Source organism: Cricetulus griseus, assembly GCF_003668045.3.
Source record: "Cricetulus griseus strain 17A/GY chromosome 1 unlocalized genomic scaffold, alternate assembly CriGri-PICRH-1.0 chr1_1, whole genome shotgun sequence".
NCBI lineage: Eukaryota > Metazoa > Chordata > Mammalia > Rodentia > Cricetidae > Cricetulus > Cricetulus griseus.
The window spans coordinates 119,752,894-119,771,580 of record NW_023276807.1 but is presented as its reverse complement, the minus strand read 5'-3'; the positions used below and the strand labels follow the sequence as shown (position 1 = coordinate 119,771,580).

Sequence of the window (18,687 nt, the reverse complement as noted above, 5' to 3'; positions counted from 1 at the left end):
TTATGGATAATCCAAAAGTGTCATTTATATTTGGCTTTGAGTAACACTACCAGATGTTACTCTAGCAGATTTCCCTACCTAATTAGGCTTCACTTAAAGAAGAAGTTAATTTCATCTTCATTAGCTGTTTCCAAATCAGCAGGATAGGGCAAGGAAGAGACCTAGGGCATGCTGGGTACTTGGAGGAAGCTGGCCCAGAGTGGAAAGTCAGTGGTGGATTGTGCACATGGAAAAAAATTCAAATGTGAGTAATCAAGATGATGGGCATGCACACTGGAAATACTTCTGGGAACCATCTTGAAGAATTCTCAAGCTGCACTGATACTTTTTCAAAATCCTGTTAATCATAGATTTGGAAGAAAAATCAAGATATTCCAAATCAGGAATGATGCAGAAAACCTGAAACTTTGCACAGGAAAATAGAGACACTGTAAGGTTAAGTGACCTCTCACACAGATTGATCTGAGTCAACAGTTCCTAAGAAACTGAAATTGATTAATGAGTGATAAGAAGACCTCCCTGTTTCCTTCTTATTGATGATTTGAATAATGAGGAAGCTAGAATTCTCATGGACTAATTCACATTAAGAGAGCTAAGATAATGAAGCTGTGATTAAATGGCTATTAAAGTATTTTTATCAAACAGAGATCAAGCGAGTGTGAGAATGTGGGGATGCAGAGTGTAATTGCAATTCTACAAGATGCAGAAAAAATTACTATTATAAGCAGGGCATGATCCTTCCATAATAGGCTGCTTTTAGAAACCTTTGGGATGCCGCATGTGGTTTTCCTCCATGTTTCTTCCTCCAGGTGTCCCTTAGCAAAGCAGTCCTTCATCTTCTTTATTGGGTGGATTTTTTTGCTCTGGAGGTTATGCGGCTGGATGAGCTGAATTCATTGTGTGCTCAAACACCATGTCTTCTTTATCAGTTGGAAGGTCCTTTTGCACTTATGAGCAAAGCAAGACAATCTAGTTTAGGCCTGGAGTCTGGGATTTTAATCTTCAGGTGACCTTGGGAACCTATAGGAACATGGTCTACCTTCTTTACTTGTGCTGTTTGGATTATGTCACACCCTGTGCACAAGTCATTTCAGGACACTAAAGTCTCAAAGAACAGCAAGGAGCCTCCAGGTTCTGTTGACTGTTCAAAACATTATTTATTAATGATGAGGCATGGCTTAGGAATTTTTGCAAACTCCAGATTTGGGGTTGTCAGTATAAAAGCCAGTGTATCATCTGTCACAGGAAATTCTTTACACCTGGAGTGAGGTCTTGTTGCTGTGCCTCCTTTCCTCCTGGAGAGCCCTCAGAGAGTGGAGTTTTCCAGATGCACAGACCTTTATATATGTCAGAAGAATAGCAGCAGAATTATACCGTGTAAGGAGAACCCATAGTTGAAACCCCCCATAAGAAACACCCTGGACAGATGCAGAGCAACTCTGGAGGTTGCTGTTGACCTGGGTTTTCCTGTCTCTTCCACTGCAAGGAATCCAATGGAGCTTGTGATCACCATACAGCTTGTGGTGATCTGCTCTTTCATTCCAGATTTCCTACTTTAAATCTTTTAGAGCAGTGATTCTCAATCTTCCTAATGCTGTCATCTTTTATTATGGTTCTTCATGTTGTGGTGACGCCCAGCCATCAAACTATTTCATTGCTAGTCACAGTTATAATTTTGCTGCTGTTATGAGTTGTTATGGACATATCTGCTATGCAGGATATCTGATATGCAAGCACAAAGGGGTCATGACCCACAGGTTGAGAACCACTGCTTTAGATGCTGCTGAGAAATGTTCAATCTTATAATATTGTAATTTCAAGTGACTAGATAGGAGCACAAGGGCCAAGGCTGGGAAAATGTTCCCTGCACTGTCACCTGGTTCACTCATGTGCTTTCATTTCCTGTCACCTGTGAACAGACATGTGTTCATAGGCTTCTGTGCTTCATCTGTGGCAACTTTGATTTATTTGCTCTGTAAATTGGGACCAGAGCAATAATGGAAAGTGACATTCATTGTCTAACGGAGTCTTCGTTGTCACATCTGTTGCATTCTCTGGGAAGATGACTATTGAAACTCATACAAAACTAATTAAAATTGCCACAGTGAGGGACAACGTCCTCTCAACTTTACATGTAGGAATATTTGTTGATCTTTGATACAGAGGTATACCGTTAGACTCCCATAATTAATGAAAAATCAGCGTTTGAAATCATAATAATCATTCATCCAAAATCCAGAACAAACATTATTATATAAATGGTATTGGAGCACCTGAGCATACAGGGATAGTAAACAAACCCAATAATCATTTTTAATTGACAGTATAAAAAGGCTGGTCTTATTGGTATGTACTGGTTGGATGGTAACCTTCCTTGCCCAAGCATCTCAGCTCCACACCCATTTACTGTAGCAATCTCCAATTCCACACTCCCTCCCTTCAAATTGTGCTTTGTGAGAGGAGAATTAAAATAGTTGGTGGTTTAATCAGATCTTGTAAATTAATTATGACATTATCAAGCTCCAATATTTCTGCCATTATGTGCAGTATACATTCATTCAGGCTTATTAAAGAAATTGGTGAAAACTAGTTAATTTAAGTGTTCTTTGTCATTTTGACTTGATTGGAATTATCAGAGTTTGTTTACACAAGGGATAGAGCTGTGGCACTTTTGTATCCTGTGATTGAAAGCAAATAGCAGCTTGTAGTATCACTGGAAAGCCAAACACAAAATTTAAATCAGGGTAAACAAAATTACTCATTTATTAGTAAATACTCTTTAACAATTTTTCTTGAGTTCTTTTTTGACATTAGTGAATTGAACCTTTTTGAAAACAGGATAGGTATTCATGAAAACTGTTCAATATAGTGAAAGTGTGCATATATGTTCTTGGGTATGTGTATGCATTGGAGAGGTCCTCCAACATTATTTTATTATAAAATACAGTCAGTTATAGTAATGAAAACCTCATTAATTTGATAAGATTTCCAGTAGCATATTTTATTTAAGTATACTTTTTTGAGAAAAGTTTTATGACTTACACTTAGTTTTGTTTTTTGGTATGTGGTGGTAATTAGAACTTCAGAATACTAAAAACTGAGTCGTTAGACTTTTTGGATACTACAAAATATTTCAATCTTTCTATTATTGGGAGTATATGGAAAGATACAGAAGAATTGAGGGAAGTGAGGGTTTATTTGTTTGTTTGTTTTGTGCAGTTTAGATTTTGAAGACTATGGAAGTAAAATACCCTTTGAAAAGGACTGTGAGCTTCTGGTTGAGTTTCTCTTCTTCATTGGAATTTAAGACTCAGTCTTTCAATGTGCCCAAATTGCATAACTATACTCTGAAATCTGGGGGCAGTAGGAACATGCCATATGCAAATGTTAAAAAAGGTCTATTAACTCCCACCTAGAATAAAATGGCTCTTCTTGGCCTCTTGAATCCCAAAGAAAGCAAAATCTGTAGTTTGACTCCTAGATAGAGAATCATCAGTAATGAGGGAAAACATTTTTTTTCACATGAAAATAGAATGTCTACATGATAAGACCCTGCCTAATTTCTGTAGTAATACAATTTGATTTTCTGATTAGCTGTCTTTTTCTGTGATTCTTGTAATTTTGTCAGGTCAATTAACCGAAGTTCAGTGCTAGTGAGAAAGGAAGTGTGGGCATTGCCAGCTTTATTAGATGTCAGCAGCTTAGGTGCATTTTGTAATAGAATTGTGTGGGATAATTTAGCCATATTGTTAATGTCATAGCGTACAGAACTTGACAAAAAAAAAAGGAAAAGAAAAGAAATTTGGAAACAGGTCAAATTGGATAAACAATGTCGAATTCTAAAAGAAAGAATAGAAAATGATGTGCACATTCTCTGTGGGTGCCAATAAATGCCATCAATGTGTTATTCTGATTGAGCAATGACTGTGTATTCCATGTGCCCAGCACTGAGACTGATTGATTACATGCATAGGCAAGAATATATTGTCATATTAACAGATGCAGGCATTCTAGTTTTTGTATAGAGAACCAAGACTAATATTATTCTTTATATAATTTGTTCATATTGTTAATAGACTGTTTTCCTTTCCACCAGAGGAAAAGTTTAGTCTATATTTTTTCTATCTTCAGCCCTTGCATTCAATAATATCCATGAAAGGCATAATACAGGTTTAGTTTTGTTTGAGTGTCAATGAAAATGAGTTTATCAAGTTAGAATACACCACAGAAGTGAACCTCCTACTAGAAACCATATCATGCTTAAGTTATATGACTGGCCCAAGAAATGAGTTTGGTTAAGATACATTGCAAATTAGGTTTCCCCTTAGCAACAGACTTCCTAATAAGGAGCCCAGGCATCCCAGAGCATAAATCTGAAGAACTGATAGTCAGCTAAAGAAGTTAAGAAAAAAGAGTAGTTTTGCTATGAAAGGTCTCAAGTTTGGGTTTTGAAGACAAGAGATCCATTATATGGTAGGATTATCCAGTAGGCAAAGATTTATGACTTAAGTTGAGTGAGATGTCAGGAAGAGAAATAAATGATTTGAGGGTGAGCAATGTGATGAGATTATAATTGAAATCACAAAGGTATATAGCTTTCTTTAGTATAGTTATAGTTTCTGATAGTTTTCAAGTGAAAATTTGTCTAAATATTTGGGGTGGCATACTGAGTGGGAGATCTAAGAACTGTGTATGAAGATTCTTAAGGCCTGAGATTTCCTAAATTGTGGGCAGAAGACATAAGAATGTGAAAAATGACTGTGAACACAACAGAAATATATATCAGTATTATGGACTGATCTAGCAGATTACTAAACCAGACAGATCCAAGACCAGTAAATGTATTTGTTAATCACATGATTCAGACTAAAAATGACTTAGGAGTTTGAGGAAGACATAGTCTTTGTGTCTGCCATGGGCATTAAGGATTTCACATACAGTTTCCTCTCCCACCTGGACATGTTCAGCCTATGCTGATTAATCATGGTGCCTGCTTCCTCATGTCAGCTCACTCATGTCTTCTGTGTTTTTTCTCTGTTTCTGCAGAAGATAGATGAAGAGAATGAGGCAAACTTGCTAGCAGTCCTCACAGAGACCCTGGACAGTCTCCCTGTGGATGAAGACGGATTGCCCTCATTTGATGCCCTGACAGATGGAGACGTGACCACTGACAACGAGGCCAGTCCTTCCTCCATGCCTGACGGCACCCCTCCACCTCAGGAGGCAGAAGAGCCGTCTCTAGTAAGAACCCTTCCTATTGTTTAACAGTGGGCAGAGTTGTCGATGGCTGCCCCAATACATGGCTGTGGTGTAGGAACAATCAGGTTTGGATTTTTAATTCAGACTAAAGTGAAAAGAAATCTGTAAGCCAGACTAGATTTTCCAATTCTGTAATTCCCTATTAAAAATGTTGATAAAGCATTTCTTACACGGCATAATGGAAGTTGTTTATGAAAACAATCTTTTACTATTTTTTGTATGTGATTGTTTCTTTAGAATTATTCAAATTCATGGTTAAAGCTTTTTTTTTTTTTTTTGAGACAGGATTTCTCTGTGACTTTGGAGGCTGTCCTGGAACTAGCTCTTGTAGAACAGGCTGGTCCCGAACTCACAGAGCTCTTCCTGCCTCTGCCTCCCAAGTGCTGGGACTAAAGGTGTGTGCTACCACTGCCAGGCTCATGGTTAAAGCTTTAAGAGTAGAGTGAGAACCAGAAAGAAAAGACTAAACATTTACCTTCAGTTTTTAAAACATGATATCAAAACAACTGAAATTTTTTTGAATTTAAGATTGAGAAGTATATGTCATTGAATTTTTTGATTTTTAAAAATCAAGTTCTATGCATTTTAAATTAAATGAATTTAAATTTCTATGCATTTCTATCACTCCTCCAGCCCCTCCTAGGTACCTATCTCTAAACCCTCCCATGCTCCCCACTCTCAAATTAATAGACTCTTTTCCTTCAATTATTATTGTTGCATACATACATATTTATATACATATATGTGCAAATACATAAATACAACCTGCTAGGTCCATTTTTGCTGTTTGTATATATGGTTTCAACATTTGCAGTACTTTTAGTGGCTGCATAGTACTTTTTATATGGAGATGCTATGATTTATTAGGCAATCCAGTATGGTGAAATGTTTAGGTTTTTCTTCCCATGTTTTTGCTGTTACAGATTGTATAATAATGTTTACATTTCCTTGCATATGATTCTAAAAATAGAAGTGCAAACTCAGGCAGTATGCTATAGTTTAAGACTTTAGATCAGCATTTCTTATGAAGATGGAAAAATAATAATAGCTTATCAGCAGCCCAAGTTACTGAAATTTGTGGTAGGCAATGGAGAGTAAATTTGTTGGCCATGAGGAATGACTTTTTTTCAACAAAATGCTTGACCAGAATTTTATTAGTTCTGAGTGCCGTTTGCCTTCTCATCTATGATAGCCATTTGTCATTTGCCATAAATCTCATGGAAGAGCAATGCTGTGTAATTATAGAATGTCATTGTTCTAACATTAATAAAATACTCTGGCCTGATATTTGGAGGTTGATTCTCTCAAATCGTTAAGTCTGAAGAAACTCAATGTGAACACATGGGAATCTGCTTTTTTCCTCTTTGTATTCTAAGATTTCTGCTCTCGAGGAACATACTACGTATGTAAGTTATTCCTCCCTCAATGCCCTCCACGTGTTACTCTATTGTCTGCCATCCTAATTCCTTAACAAGGATTTGCATCTGTACAGTTTGTTCAATTGGGAAGTGTTGTTGAGTCCAAGACATCCTGCATGTGAGGGCAGGGAAGCCCTTGATAGCCAAATGAAGCAACTGGGGTCATGAAATAGTCAGTGCTACTTGTGCTATAACCCACATGTAGGCTATTGAACAGAATTTCTTTTTCACATGGCTCCAATTCACATATTTCTAATCATTAGTTTATATATGTAGTTATGAAACATGGTTCAGAAAATGGTTTCATTGATTCTTGTGTGAGTCTGATGGTCACAGAGAGGAAGATTTAGTTTCTATCCTCTGCCCCCAAAACTTAAGTGGGCAAGGCAGACTTCCTTACCAGAGGTGGTTTTGCTTTGAGAACCTTTTTAGGGAAGATTATATCGTTATTCTTTGTCAAAATCATTTAAAAATTGAGGATAGCAGTGCCAAGCTTCAAATAAAAGAAAACGAAACATTTTCCTAGGTAGCTCTGTAATGCTGAAATCTTTTCTTACTTTTAATGAAACTGTTTCCTTTACCATTCTAGTGCTAAAGTGTGGTATAGTTAAAGAGAAATGTCCTTTGTTCTACTCAACTTTTGGTTACCAATCTGAAGCTTAGAAAATGTGTAACTTTTCTTATTTTCCATTCCCTGGTATGTCTAGCTTAAGAAGCTCTTACTGGCACCAGCCAACACTCAGCTCAGCTACAATGAATGCAGCGGTCTTAGCACTCAGAACCATGCAAACCACAACCACAGGATCAGAACAAGCCCTGCTGTTGTTAAGGTGGGCATGCAAATATTTTAATACAGAGAAAAGGAGGGGGTGCAGCTTGCACAAATCTGCATAATGGAAATAATGTCTGCATGTATTAATTTAGTCAGGATTCAGCAACTGCCTCTAAAGGGGAAGCAGAGCCTACTTGTATCTCCAAACACTGCACAGACGCTTGGGGAAAACTAGGAAGAGATCCTTTATGCATTGTTTTTCTGATGATGAGAATGTATAATTCCTTTCCCACTTGATTAGTACATGCAGTGGTCTGTACTACAACATGTATTACTGGTAGGCTGGTAGCTATGGTCTGTGGATGACTTTAAGATGCATGATTGCTGGTTTGCCAGCTGTTTAACCTGAGAAAGATTGTTTCAGATTCACTGCAAAAGATCTGTCTCTGCCATTAATTGGAGAAAATGCTGGCAATGACATAATTCAGTTAGCGGGCTATATTAAACAATGTTTGTCTTGCCATTCGCTGTGAGTGAAAGCGGACCGTTAAGGGGTACTTAAGAGAGTTGTGAATACTGGGCCTCAGCAATCAGCGGTAAATTAAGGTTTAAAGCAGCTTTTTTTTTCTTTACTCACAGAAAAGGCGCTGTAGGGTCTTGTTAGTTACATGTTGCTGAGTAGGAACATCGGGATGTAGGAGAAATGAAATAAAAAGCTGCATAAATGGCATTTAGGAATTTTAAATGTAATTTTCTTCCTTGTTCTGCAAACAATTATTCACAGCTCATAGATCCAGTACACTTAGACTGAGCACTTCACCGAAAATCTCATCTCTTCAGAAAACCTATATCCATTCTGATAAGGTTCACTTCACTAATTTTAGCTTTTTTATGTCTTGTTTTTAAGACCGAGAATTCATGGGGCAATAAAGCAAAGAGCATTTGTCAACAGCAAAAGCCACAAAGACGTCCCTGCTCAGAGCTTCTCAAGTATCTGACCACAAGCGATGACCCTCCTCACACCAAACCCACAGAAAACAGGAACAGCAGCAGAGACAAATGCGCCTCCAAAAAGAAGTCCCATACACAACCACAGTCTCAACATGCTCAAGGTATGCCAGGCCAGTAACAACAGCCAGCAGCCAGCGGGGGCACTGACCGCACCTGGGAAGTCTGAGCGTGTGGAACCATGTTTGTTTCATCTCATCTGTGTTTGTCTTGGGCAAAAGGAGTGGGGGAGTTTGGTGGGATCTTCCATGGACACAGGTTGAACGTAACCTATTTGGGAGATAAGCAGCATGAGTAATAAATCTGAAAGACACCTGCATTGTTCGCTGGGTGGAGTGGGGCCGCAGGGATTACAACACCTTTGAGGTTTATACACATCTGGATTACTGAGATCGTTGACTGTTATGTTCAGCCGCTTGCCAATTCTGTGCGGGGCTCTTTGATTTTTCCCTTTCCAGTCATGGAAAAAATGAGGCGCTGGAGATTCCCTCTACTACCTTGGGAAGCAGTAAATAGCATTTACGGAGTCTTTCTGATTAAGTACATTCTTGTCTTACTTTTAAGACCACCTGCTTTGCTCACAGATTTTACTTCGCATGTAAGGATTTGGAAACTCCTGATTTCCTCTGCCCTTTATATATAAAATATACTACCTAGATTAAACAACATTTGGGTTGATCTTTATTAGTCCGGTATGTAGTCAGGAGGCTGATACTGGAGAGGCAGATTCAGGTGATTTGCGGAAAAATCTCTCTTGACCGAGATACAGTTTATTCCTCAATTCTTCCCCTTCCAATTATGGAAGTCCAGGACTCAGAAAGAGAGTTGCTGAAAGTAATTTTTGCTTTAAAAATACCAGCTTCTGCTTCCTACCTGGAATCCTGTCATAGATGCAGACATGTTCTGTAGCAGCCAGAAACATTCCCATGTTGTGTTTCGGGCTCCCAAAGGATGGTAGTCCCTGTCTGGTTTCAGCAATGGTAATTTCATACAGCAGGTATGCTGCTGCTGCAGATGCTGCTGCTGCTGCTGCTGACTTTAATAAGAATTTTTTTCTCAGGGTTTGTAATCCTTTTCCCTACTTTGGAGGATTTAGGAATTTTCCTTTAATGTTTTAAGTTGGCTCTCCTTTAGGGTTTTTGTTGTTGTTGTTTGTTGTGTTTTTGTTTTCCTTGCTGGATGTATCAAATTTACTATCAACCTCTGTCTGTCACTTTGAGAGGATAAATTTAACTACATGGGACAAATTCCCTCTGCCAGGATTGGCCCTTGTTCACAAGCTCTATCGTTGTCCTGTGGGTTTTGTTTTAGCAGAGGGGCTGATGATATTGAAGACCAAGGACAAGGAGCCCACTTGGCTTGGTGTAGTGAGTAAGAATCCACTGGGTTCCTCCTGAACAATTTCCAGTCATGCATTCATCTGGAGCTGAATTGAGATCCTCAGGCTCTTTGAAACCCTATGTTCAGGAACCTGATCAATTAGCACAAAGATTAAAGCTCTCTCTCTCTCTCTCTCTCTCTCTCTCTCTCTCTCTCTCTCTCTATCTCTCTCTCTCTCTCATATTGTCTTTCTTCCCTTTCACTCTCTATATTTCTAATACCCTTTTGGAGTTCGAGATTTTCTTAGAATTCATTTACCATTAAATATTACCATAAACTCTTACAAACCATGGCACTGAATAATTAACTAGGTCCTTGGAAGATGGAATCTGAGAGGGACCAGCTATATGAAGAATTTTTAAAAGTATAGATCTGTGATAAGGCATAGAAGGTTCATCACAGAACAAAGCCTGCTGTTTCAAAAGAAAAATAAATCCCATAGTTATTAGAAGCCAAGGAGAAATGAAGCCTAGCCTTCAATTAATAACCAATAGCTGCTTACCCCTCAAGATTATTTAAGTTATTCAAATTAAAAAAGTAGAAATCACATGAACAATCAGAGACCACTTTGAAGAGGACAGGTATGTTTCTGACTGGGCTTTTGGTCTGCTCCTCCTTAACACTGTGGCATTATGTACTTTTTGGGTCCATAAGATTATTGCCTAGTCTATGGTGTATGCTGGAGTCTCATTCACACATTCATTCACACACATATTTATTCAAAAACAGCATCTACGTGAAGTGTAACTGTGAGGCTCCTAGCAGTCTGTCGTCAGTCAGTCCTTGGAACAGCACCAGTGAAATTCTCTAAAAATGAAACAGTGGTCCTTGTGAGACAGTACCTGTGAACCAGTGTCCTGTCAGAGATTCCAGAGTGAGGGTGGCTAGAGGATTGGACCCTGCATAGGCCTCTCATTTCCTGCTTGCCTTTGCTGGTATTCAGCATGGCTGTGGCCAATCTCTCCCTGTGTTGCTCTTGGAATTTCCTGTACCTAGCTATCTGAATTTTGGAGACCTTTGTATAAGCATTTAACATGGCCTGTTGTACATCCAGATTTCTGATTTTCAATGTACATTTATTGTATGATTTATCTCATCATTCCTAATTGGATAGTATTGTCTATAGAACCTGTGTAAATTATCCTGGCTATTAGCAAAATACCATTAAAGTGAGTAAAATTTGTTCATAAATTCATTCTTTTTGAAAGGCTGATTAAATTAGGCATACTCAAAAATTAATGTACAATCAACTCATCTATCTGTATATATGTAAAAGCCAGTTAATCAATGTACCTAATTTGTAGAAGACAGCATGAGCTTCATATTTCTGGATGCACATCGGATAGATGATATACTCACTATTCAATTGTTTAAAAACTAAATCCTAATCTACAAATTAAATATGTAAATACCATTTTTCATATAAAGTACCTTATTTCAAACTGATTTAGACATAAATAATAGTTTTACATTTCTAAAGACCTTATTACTGGGGTTGATTAACTACTTTAAAATGTGTTGAATTCAATTCCTTTTGATAATAGGAGGAAGGAAACATCTCAGTGTCCAATTCTTGCAAGAATCAGTTTTATGGCCCTATAGCATCATTTAGCATCTTTGTGTCTCAGGGTATTCAACCATAAAGTAAGAAACTATTCCAGAGACTCTTTTCATTACAACTCTATGATCTTCATTATACATGTAGCTAGCTACCTCTTGACCTTCTGAAAATAATTAACAAGCAAAAATTGACAAAAGCTTACATGCATACATTCCCATAGATAAGAATATATGCATAATATATTTCTCTTCATTTAATCTCTTCTTCCTGCTCAAAGCACAAGAATGACATAGAGAAGCAGTTAACACATTAGAGCAAGAAATTCCTAGTCTTGCATTTCTTGCTGAGAAAAGACACCAAAGGAAGTAAGATATTGTGACAATCAAGGGTGGAAAGGAAAACTGAGCTTTAGAAAAAATGTATATTGCTCTTTTAATTGATAAATATGATGCCTTCGTGTGTCTATCAGATTTGGGATGCAAACTCCATTTAAGCCATCGATGTCAATGTCCACAATTTGTCATCATCTCTCAATGATGGTTATTGCTTGAGTCTCAGTCTCATAGAAATTTCCTATTCTCGTGGCTAGATACAAAACTATGAATTTTAGGAGTAAAATCAACTGAATATTCATAACGATCTGTCACCTTGTAGTTACTCTGCTATTGCCTAGTGTAAACAAACCGTGTACTAATTTCAAATTAAAAACAGAAAACAATATTTCTCTTTGATGGCATGGTGCAAATTTTGTGTCCTTAATGAGATGGTGCATTTGTGGGAAAATTCTATGTTTGTATGTGTTTCCTAATGGTATTGTACTGATTCACATGTTGTATGAAATTTGCTTTAGTATAAAGCAAATTTATACTAAATTTATACTAAACTGTGGTCTGTCTTTTAGCCAACATTAAGGATTCCCTTAGTTTATTCTTACAGTTGCCTGGTTGTTTCCTATCTGAGTGTAGCAGAAAGTTGATCTGAAAAAGACTCAATATTTTATAATTAGTTTCTTCTTCTTTCCTGTAGCCAAACCAACAACTTTATCTCTTCCTCTGACCCCAGAGTCACCAAAGTAAGTATTAAGAAATGCAAACATTTTCAGAAAGGGAAGGGGGTTCTAATACATTTGGCTACAGCAACTCCATTTCAGTTTGTTTTTATAAATGTGCCATATCTTCCAGTGACCCCAAGGGTTCCCCATTTGAGAACAAGACTATTGAGCGAACCTTAAGTGTGGAACTCTCTGGAACTGCAGGTAAGCTTTTATTTCAGTTGGAAGTTGTCTCTGTGAAATACATATTCGATGACCGTCTATGTTTTCACTGAAATAGAGTACAAATCGAATTGGATAAGAAGTCATCTGCAAAGTATCTTCAGTTGCTTACTTAAAAATACCCCCTCAAGAAAAGAACCCCCAAACCTTGAACTAAAAAAATGTTTTAAAGAGACAACATCATTAATTTTTCTGAACTAACTCAGCCATTCTGATACATGGCTTTGTTATGGATTCTCAATACTACTTTAGTTTAAGACATCCAAACATTAGTAGGAAAAAAACTGAATATTTTTCCAGTTTCTTTTTTAGTAACATTATTTTTATTATTTTTTGAGAGTTTTGAACTCAACATCTTTGATCTCCCACCCAATAAGTGTGATGGATATCTAAGTTGTTTCAGTCAAGTCCACAAGAGACCTAATGAGAATAATGGTATATATTTTTTAAATTTTGAAATGAAAAATAAGTTAATGATATTAAATAATATGTGCAAGGTCATCAAAATGGAAAACGGAGATAAACTTCATGTATAATACTTTCTCACTCTTTGTCATATTTAGCAGCATAATGCTGATATATATATATATATATATATATTATATATATATATGTCATTGTCTTTATCATCTGAGACTTTTGAAATGCTCTAGTTAGTACTTTGTCACATGGAGACAAAGGGGATTTAAAACTTAAACTAACTGAAGAGTTTCTAGACAAACTTCTGAAGTGGTTGTAAATAGTGCTTTAGGATGTAAATGGAGGCTCTTGACATCCACCAGAGAGTAAGTCTTAGGATGTCTAAACCAGAAAGTCCTTGGCTCTGGCCATTTCTGATAAGGATAAAGGAACAGTAAGTTAGACAAGATGCTTTCAACCAGAACTGTGGTGCCTACATGCACCATGGTCATTGTTGCTAAGTTTAATTTCACACTTTGAGTTTGCTAAATTACCTTCTTATCAAAGGTCTACTGCATGACTGCATGGTTTGTTCAAGCAGCAGAGTAGTTAATTTCATGGCGTAGAGTATGTGTATGCAGATGACACATATACACATATATAAAAACAGGCTTATATAAATATGCACTTACTTCATTCACTTGTAAGCACAGGCATAACTTGGTTTATTTTTATAATATTTATTTTTGCTTTTCAAAATTATGTTTATATGTGTGTAAGTGTGGATTTGTGCACATGAGTGCAGATGCCTGAGGAATGCAGGAGAGAACATTGGATCCACTTGGAGCTTGAGTTACAGGCAATTGAAAGCTATCAGACTTGGGTAGTGGGAATGAAACTCAAGTCTTCTCGAAGAGAAGTACATGCTCTTAACTGCCAAACCATCTCTCTAGTCTTTATCTTGATTTCTTGAATAAATTACAACTTACATACATTAATAGAAAGAATTTTTGTGTGCACATACTATCTGTAAGAGAGGCCTCTTATTTGATGAGCAAAGACAAATATTGGTGAGTTTCTTTGAAAATGTGATAACCAATATAAATACATATAAATATCCATTCAAGTTAGGAGACAGTAGGCATGGCATCGAGCTTCACTGTGCTAACCAGGAATCCATTCATTTTTTCTTTGCATAAATTACACCAATGAAATGTCATGGGGCTCTCCAATTTTTATTTCATGTTTGTTTGGGTATGATAATCTGGGTACAATTTTTTTCTGGATTTTTGTGATATTCCCAGTGCTTTGCAATAACACACACACACACACACACACACACACACACACACACACACACACAGTGTCTATTCTAGAAATTACATTGTGTCTTTTAACAGAAATAAATTTTCAAATTAACTTATATAAACCTTTATCATCTTACCTAGTACCAGTCCCTGGGCCACTGGACATTAGCAGGTTTGAGAAGATTACACCACTCTGCACCTCAGTAAATGTCCAGCTGAAAGGGATCTATTAATGAGAGTGTCCAGAACTTGTTGAGTTAGTCTCTCTGTTTCTGAAAGGAACAAGAGTTCTTTCCTAGTTATGTATAAGTTCTTGATTTTTGATTAAAGAAATATTTATCATGAGTATAAATAATGTCAGCTTATTGGAAATGTGGCAAGTATGATTCAGTTCAAAAAAGTTCTTCCTAGTTCTAAAATGAAAATATTCTATACATAAGTGTATGTAACTGTTATCATTATGTGTGTCAGTGAATGCTTAAAAAATTTAACATCCTAAGTTTTCACTTAATATAAGCTGCCTTTTGTACCATGTCAAATTCTATTATCAGGATATAGCAGTATTGTGTAATATTCATTTAAGTAGGAAAATAGAATTTTTTGCTAATTGCTTAATTTTACATGTTTAGGTTGTTCTATAATGTTACTATTTTGAAGTAGCACTCTGGGAGAAATCTTTGTACATAAATTTTAAAATTTGATTTTCTCAAAATAGATTTCTAATAGTTGTTATTGACAAAAATAAGCATTTAAATATCTTAGGGCATTCTGAAACATGCATTGCTACACTGATTTGCCAAATTGTATTTCTATTTATAGCCTACTAGTGCTAAGGGGACATCCATGCTTCATTACATCTAGGTTGATATTAGATGTCTTCCTACCAAGGCATCTTCCTAATTTATAAATATGAACACATCATAAATTTATATTTATTTCATTAAAGATATTATGAAACTATAAATCACTTATTTTATCTTCTTCTTTTATTTATTTTTGTGTTTTTTAGATTTTATTTAGTTTTCTATTTTTATTTGATGGATGTTTTGCTTGCATGTGTGTCTATGCACTACATGCATGCAGTGTGAAAAGAGGCCAGAAGAGAGCACTGGATCCCTGGGACTTGAGTTACAAGCAATTTTAAGCCAACATGTAGGGTGGTGCTAGGTATAGAGCCCAGATGTTCTAGAAGAGCAGCCAGTGTCTTAATATCTGAGTCATCTCTCCAAATCTTATCTATTTACTTTTGTACTATTTGAGAAGAATGAAAGTCCTTGCGCTTACTAGATAAGCACTCTACCACCAAGTTGCATTACCCATCCCAAGCACTTAGTTTTGAATGATTTACTTACAAGTTTGGATTTTTAGTGGCCTACTCTATGGAAAGGTAGGAAGAGATTATTTGTAGATGTTACACATCCTTAACATTTTATATAGTACATTTATTTCTGTAGGGGTTTTATATCCATATTATTAATTAAAATATTTCCTTCTTTGTATCATTGAAAGATTATTGGTACAATCGAAACCAATTTACCAGGATCATTTTTCCTCTCTATTCATTATTGGTAATATGCCAGGCCTTGGTGAGAGAAAGGAGATTGCTCTTTTGCCAGAAGGCCTTTAAGAGGCATAGAGATAATTCCATGTCTAGTGCTGAGAACAGGGTCTAGTCATAGGAGGTACAAATGAATTGTTGGGAAGTTTGAGATATGGTCTTATAACTTATTGAGAAAAGAATGTTCATTGATAAGTGATACAAAAGGAAAACAGCTTATCATATATAATGCTTTGGCACCTTTAAGATATATGAGCCTAAATGATGTTTTTTGGTTTGCTAAGCATGATATCAGTAACTACAAAGGAAAGGTGCGCTGGAGACAAATTGCATTATACAATAGAGAGTATTGGGATGAAGACATGAGGACTCACATGGAGGAGCTGAATGTTATGGAGGGGGAAGTCTTGTAGTTAGTATAAAGGAAGAGATTGGGTGGAAGGGAGAATTTTATAGTAACATCCACTATTGTGGGTATAGAAGGAATTCTATGTAGTGAGTGATGCCCACCATCTCCCCTGAGTAATCTTCTGTAGAGCACACTTCTCAGGGGTCAACATTGGGCATCAGGAACCACAAAGGAGAAAGGAAGTCATCAAAGACCACTGTGACACCCCATCCCTGTTTAAGAAAGTGTTTGCACAGAAGATTTAGAGCATTGAAGACAGTTAAGTGTTGGAAGGAGTATCAAAGCAGTGTCATTACTCCAGTGAATAGTCTAGGTGATCCATGGAAGGAGCCTGAAGGGAATTGGGCTTTCAGTAAGCTCAACTGACTTGCCAATTCTCCAGGAAGGAAAATATTTGCATTGGAGTTTGAAACAGGAGTGGAAGGAGAGAAGCAAGAAGGCAAAGTCTCAAAGAGATGGTCAAATGGCAATGTGTTTGGCATTGACATGATATTAGCAGGAGACTACAAGAGGGGAGCCACATTCCTTCCTCTTTATCTTTTGATAAAGACTGTTTGCTAAGACTGTTCTGTGTCCTTGGTCATTCTTCAGTTTTGAGTTTATCATCACAACTACCAAATGAGATTACTGTACTCAAAGTAACAGAATACAAGTAAAAATATAAATTTCCAGTATTTAACCACTTGTGCCCTACAAAAAGTGGCAGCTGCCTGTAATTCTACTTGAATTTGAACACTTTAAAAACAGCAAAGGTAAAAATAAAAGTACATCATTATGATAAAAGAGACAGCCTATCTTAGTGAAGTTATACAGAACCCACTTTGATGTTAGACAAACTCAATTTCAAGTCAGTAATGGAGTCTCTATAGTTTTAAGTGAGACTGAGTGTGACTGCCCACACATCATATAGGCATTCAGTCCATATTAGCTTCTTCTGAGGCTGATGCACCTTGCTTCTCAAATTCTCAAGTCTCATCTGTCTCTAACATTGCTGGTCTCTCTGCTACAGAATCTTAGACAATTTCACATTTGATGTTTATTATTTTCTTTTATGGCACACACTAGCCTACTCCTGCTTTTGCAAATCTTGAATGAATTTAGAAATTTAGAAAATGGCAGTATAACTAATATCTTTTGAATTTTGTCAGCAACTACTTCTACTGCCACCAATGCTGGTGATTCTTCACTGGTGTTTTAAACAAAATACCACTTTGACTCACTGCCCATTCCATTATCTAGGAAAAAAAGCTTTATGTTGACAACAGCTTCCTGGTCTACTCTGGGTTCAAAGGAGCTTGGTCTGACCAGTGTAGATTTCTTTTCTGAATTTTAAAGATAGTAGTTGGCATCTGTTATGTTAAATAGTTTTCTTTCCCCTTGCCAAGTGCCATTGATTGGCATTGGCTGCCAGAAGCAGTGTGTTGAGAGAGATCCTAAGGCCAAGTTTGTACTCAGTGAGAATGTCATGATCAATTAGTGATGTCTGCCACAGGTACAGCAGGGGGTGAATGAAGTAGAAACAACATCCATACATACAGTTGATTTGTTGGTCTTTGGTCTACGTGTTTATTGTGTTTAGTTGAGACAGAGAAGGTACAGCAAGTTGCTATATGCATCCTCCTATTGTCTTCTTTTACTTTAAAAATTTTTAGTGAATTTTCCCAAACATTTAAGTGGAAATGTAAAGACTCAACAGAATTCTAAGACCTCCAGAATAATGTGTGTGCCCCATCTGCAGCATCTTTGGGAGGCAGGAGGGATGAGAGAGGGAGTTTGTTTTATTAGGTATTGCCAGCTGCTCTGACTTCCTTGTGATTGTCCTAAGCTAGCTTGTTGTGACTGATAAAAAAAAAAGCTCTTCTCTTTTACAGGTGTAAAAACTAATTTGATTTCAAAATAGCTGTTGTTAGTAAAGCAAGATGAGAGAAAGGAGAATGCTCTTTTGCCAGAAGGCCTTTAAATCTATTGCATATGGAGATTTTTCAGACACTACCAACACATTTCTGTGTCTGAAATGGAAATGGCAAAAGAATGTCAGCTTAACAAGGTGATGGCTTGAAACACAAGACATGAAGGAACCTGGTAAGGGACCAAAAGGACTGGTCCCCAACTTTTATGTATATGCATAAATGTGTTTTGGTTATCACTATAGACATGGTGAAAGCAACTGAGCTGTTTTATAATGGATAAAGAAAGTGAGCAGAACAAAATAATCAGCTGCTTTTACATTCTGAGACCTCTGGGTTCTGCCCACATTTCCCTCTGTTCACATATCATTGGCAACATTATTTTAAATGTAATGGACTTGCAACTAATTTGATTTGTTATTATTTTCTTTGTATG

At 36.8% G+C, this 18,687-nt stretch overlaps 1 protein-coding gene across 2 annotated transcripts in view; it reads left to right on the top strand.

Moving 5' to 3' along the window:
* The window catches only part of Ppargc1a (PPARG coactivator 1 alpha), a 90,373-nt gene that overhangs the window by 48,276 nt on the left and 23,410 nt on the right, over positions 1-18,687 (top strand). For both annotated transcript variants that reach the window (XM_027386968.2, XM_035453318.1), the window contains 5 exons: positions 5,047-5,241; positions 7,385-7,507; positions 8,357-8,561; positions 12,425-12,470; positions 12,580-12,653. In XM_027386968.2, the coding sequence (XP_027242769.1) occupies positions 5,047-5,241; positions 7,385-7,507; positions 8,357-8,561; positions 12,425-12,470; positions 12,580-12,653 (643 nt within the window). The remainder of the gene's footprint in view (positions 1-5,046; positions 5,242-7,384; positions 7,508-8,356; positions 8,562-12,424; positions 12,471-12,579; positions 12,654-18,687) is intronic.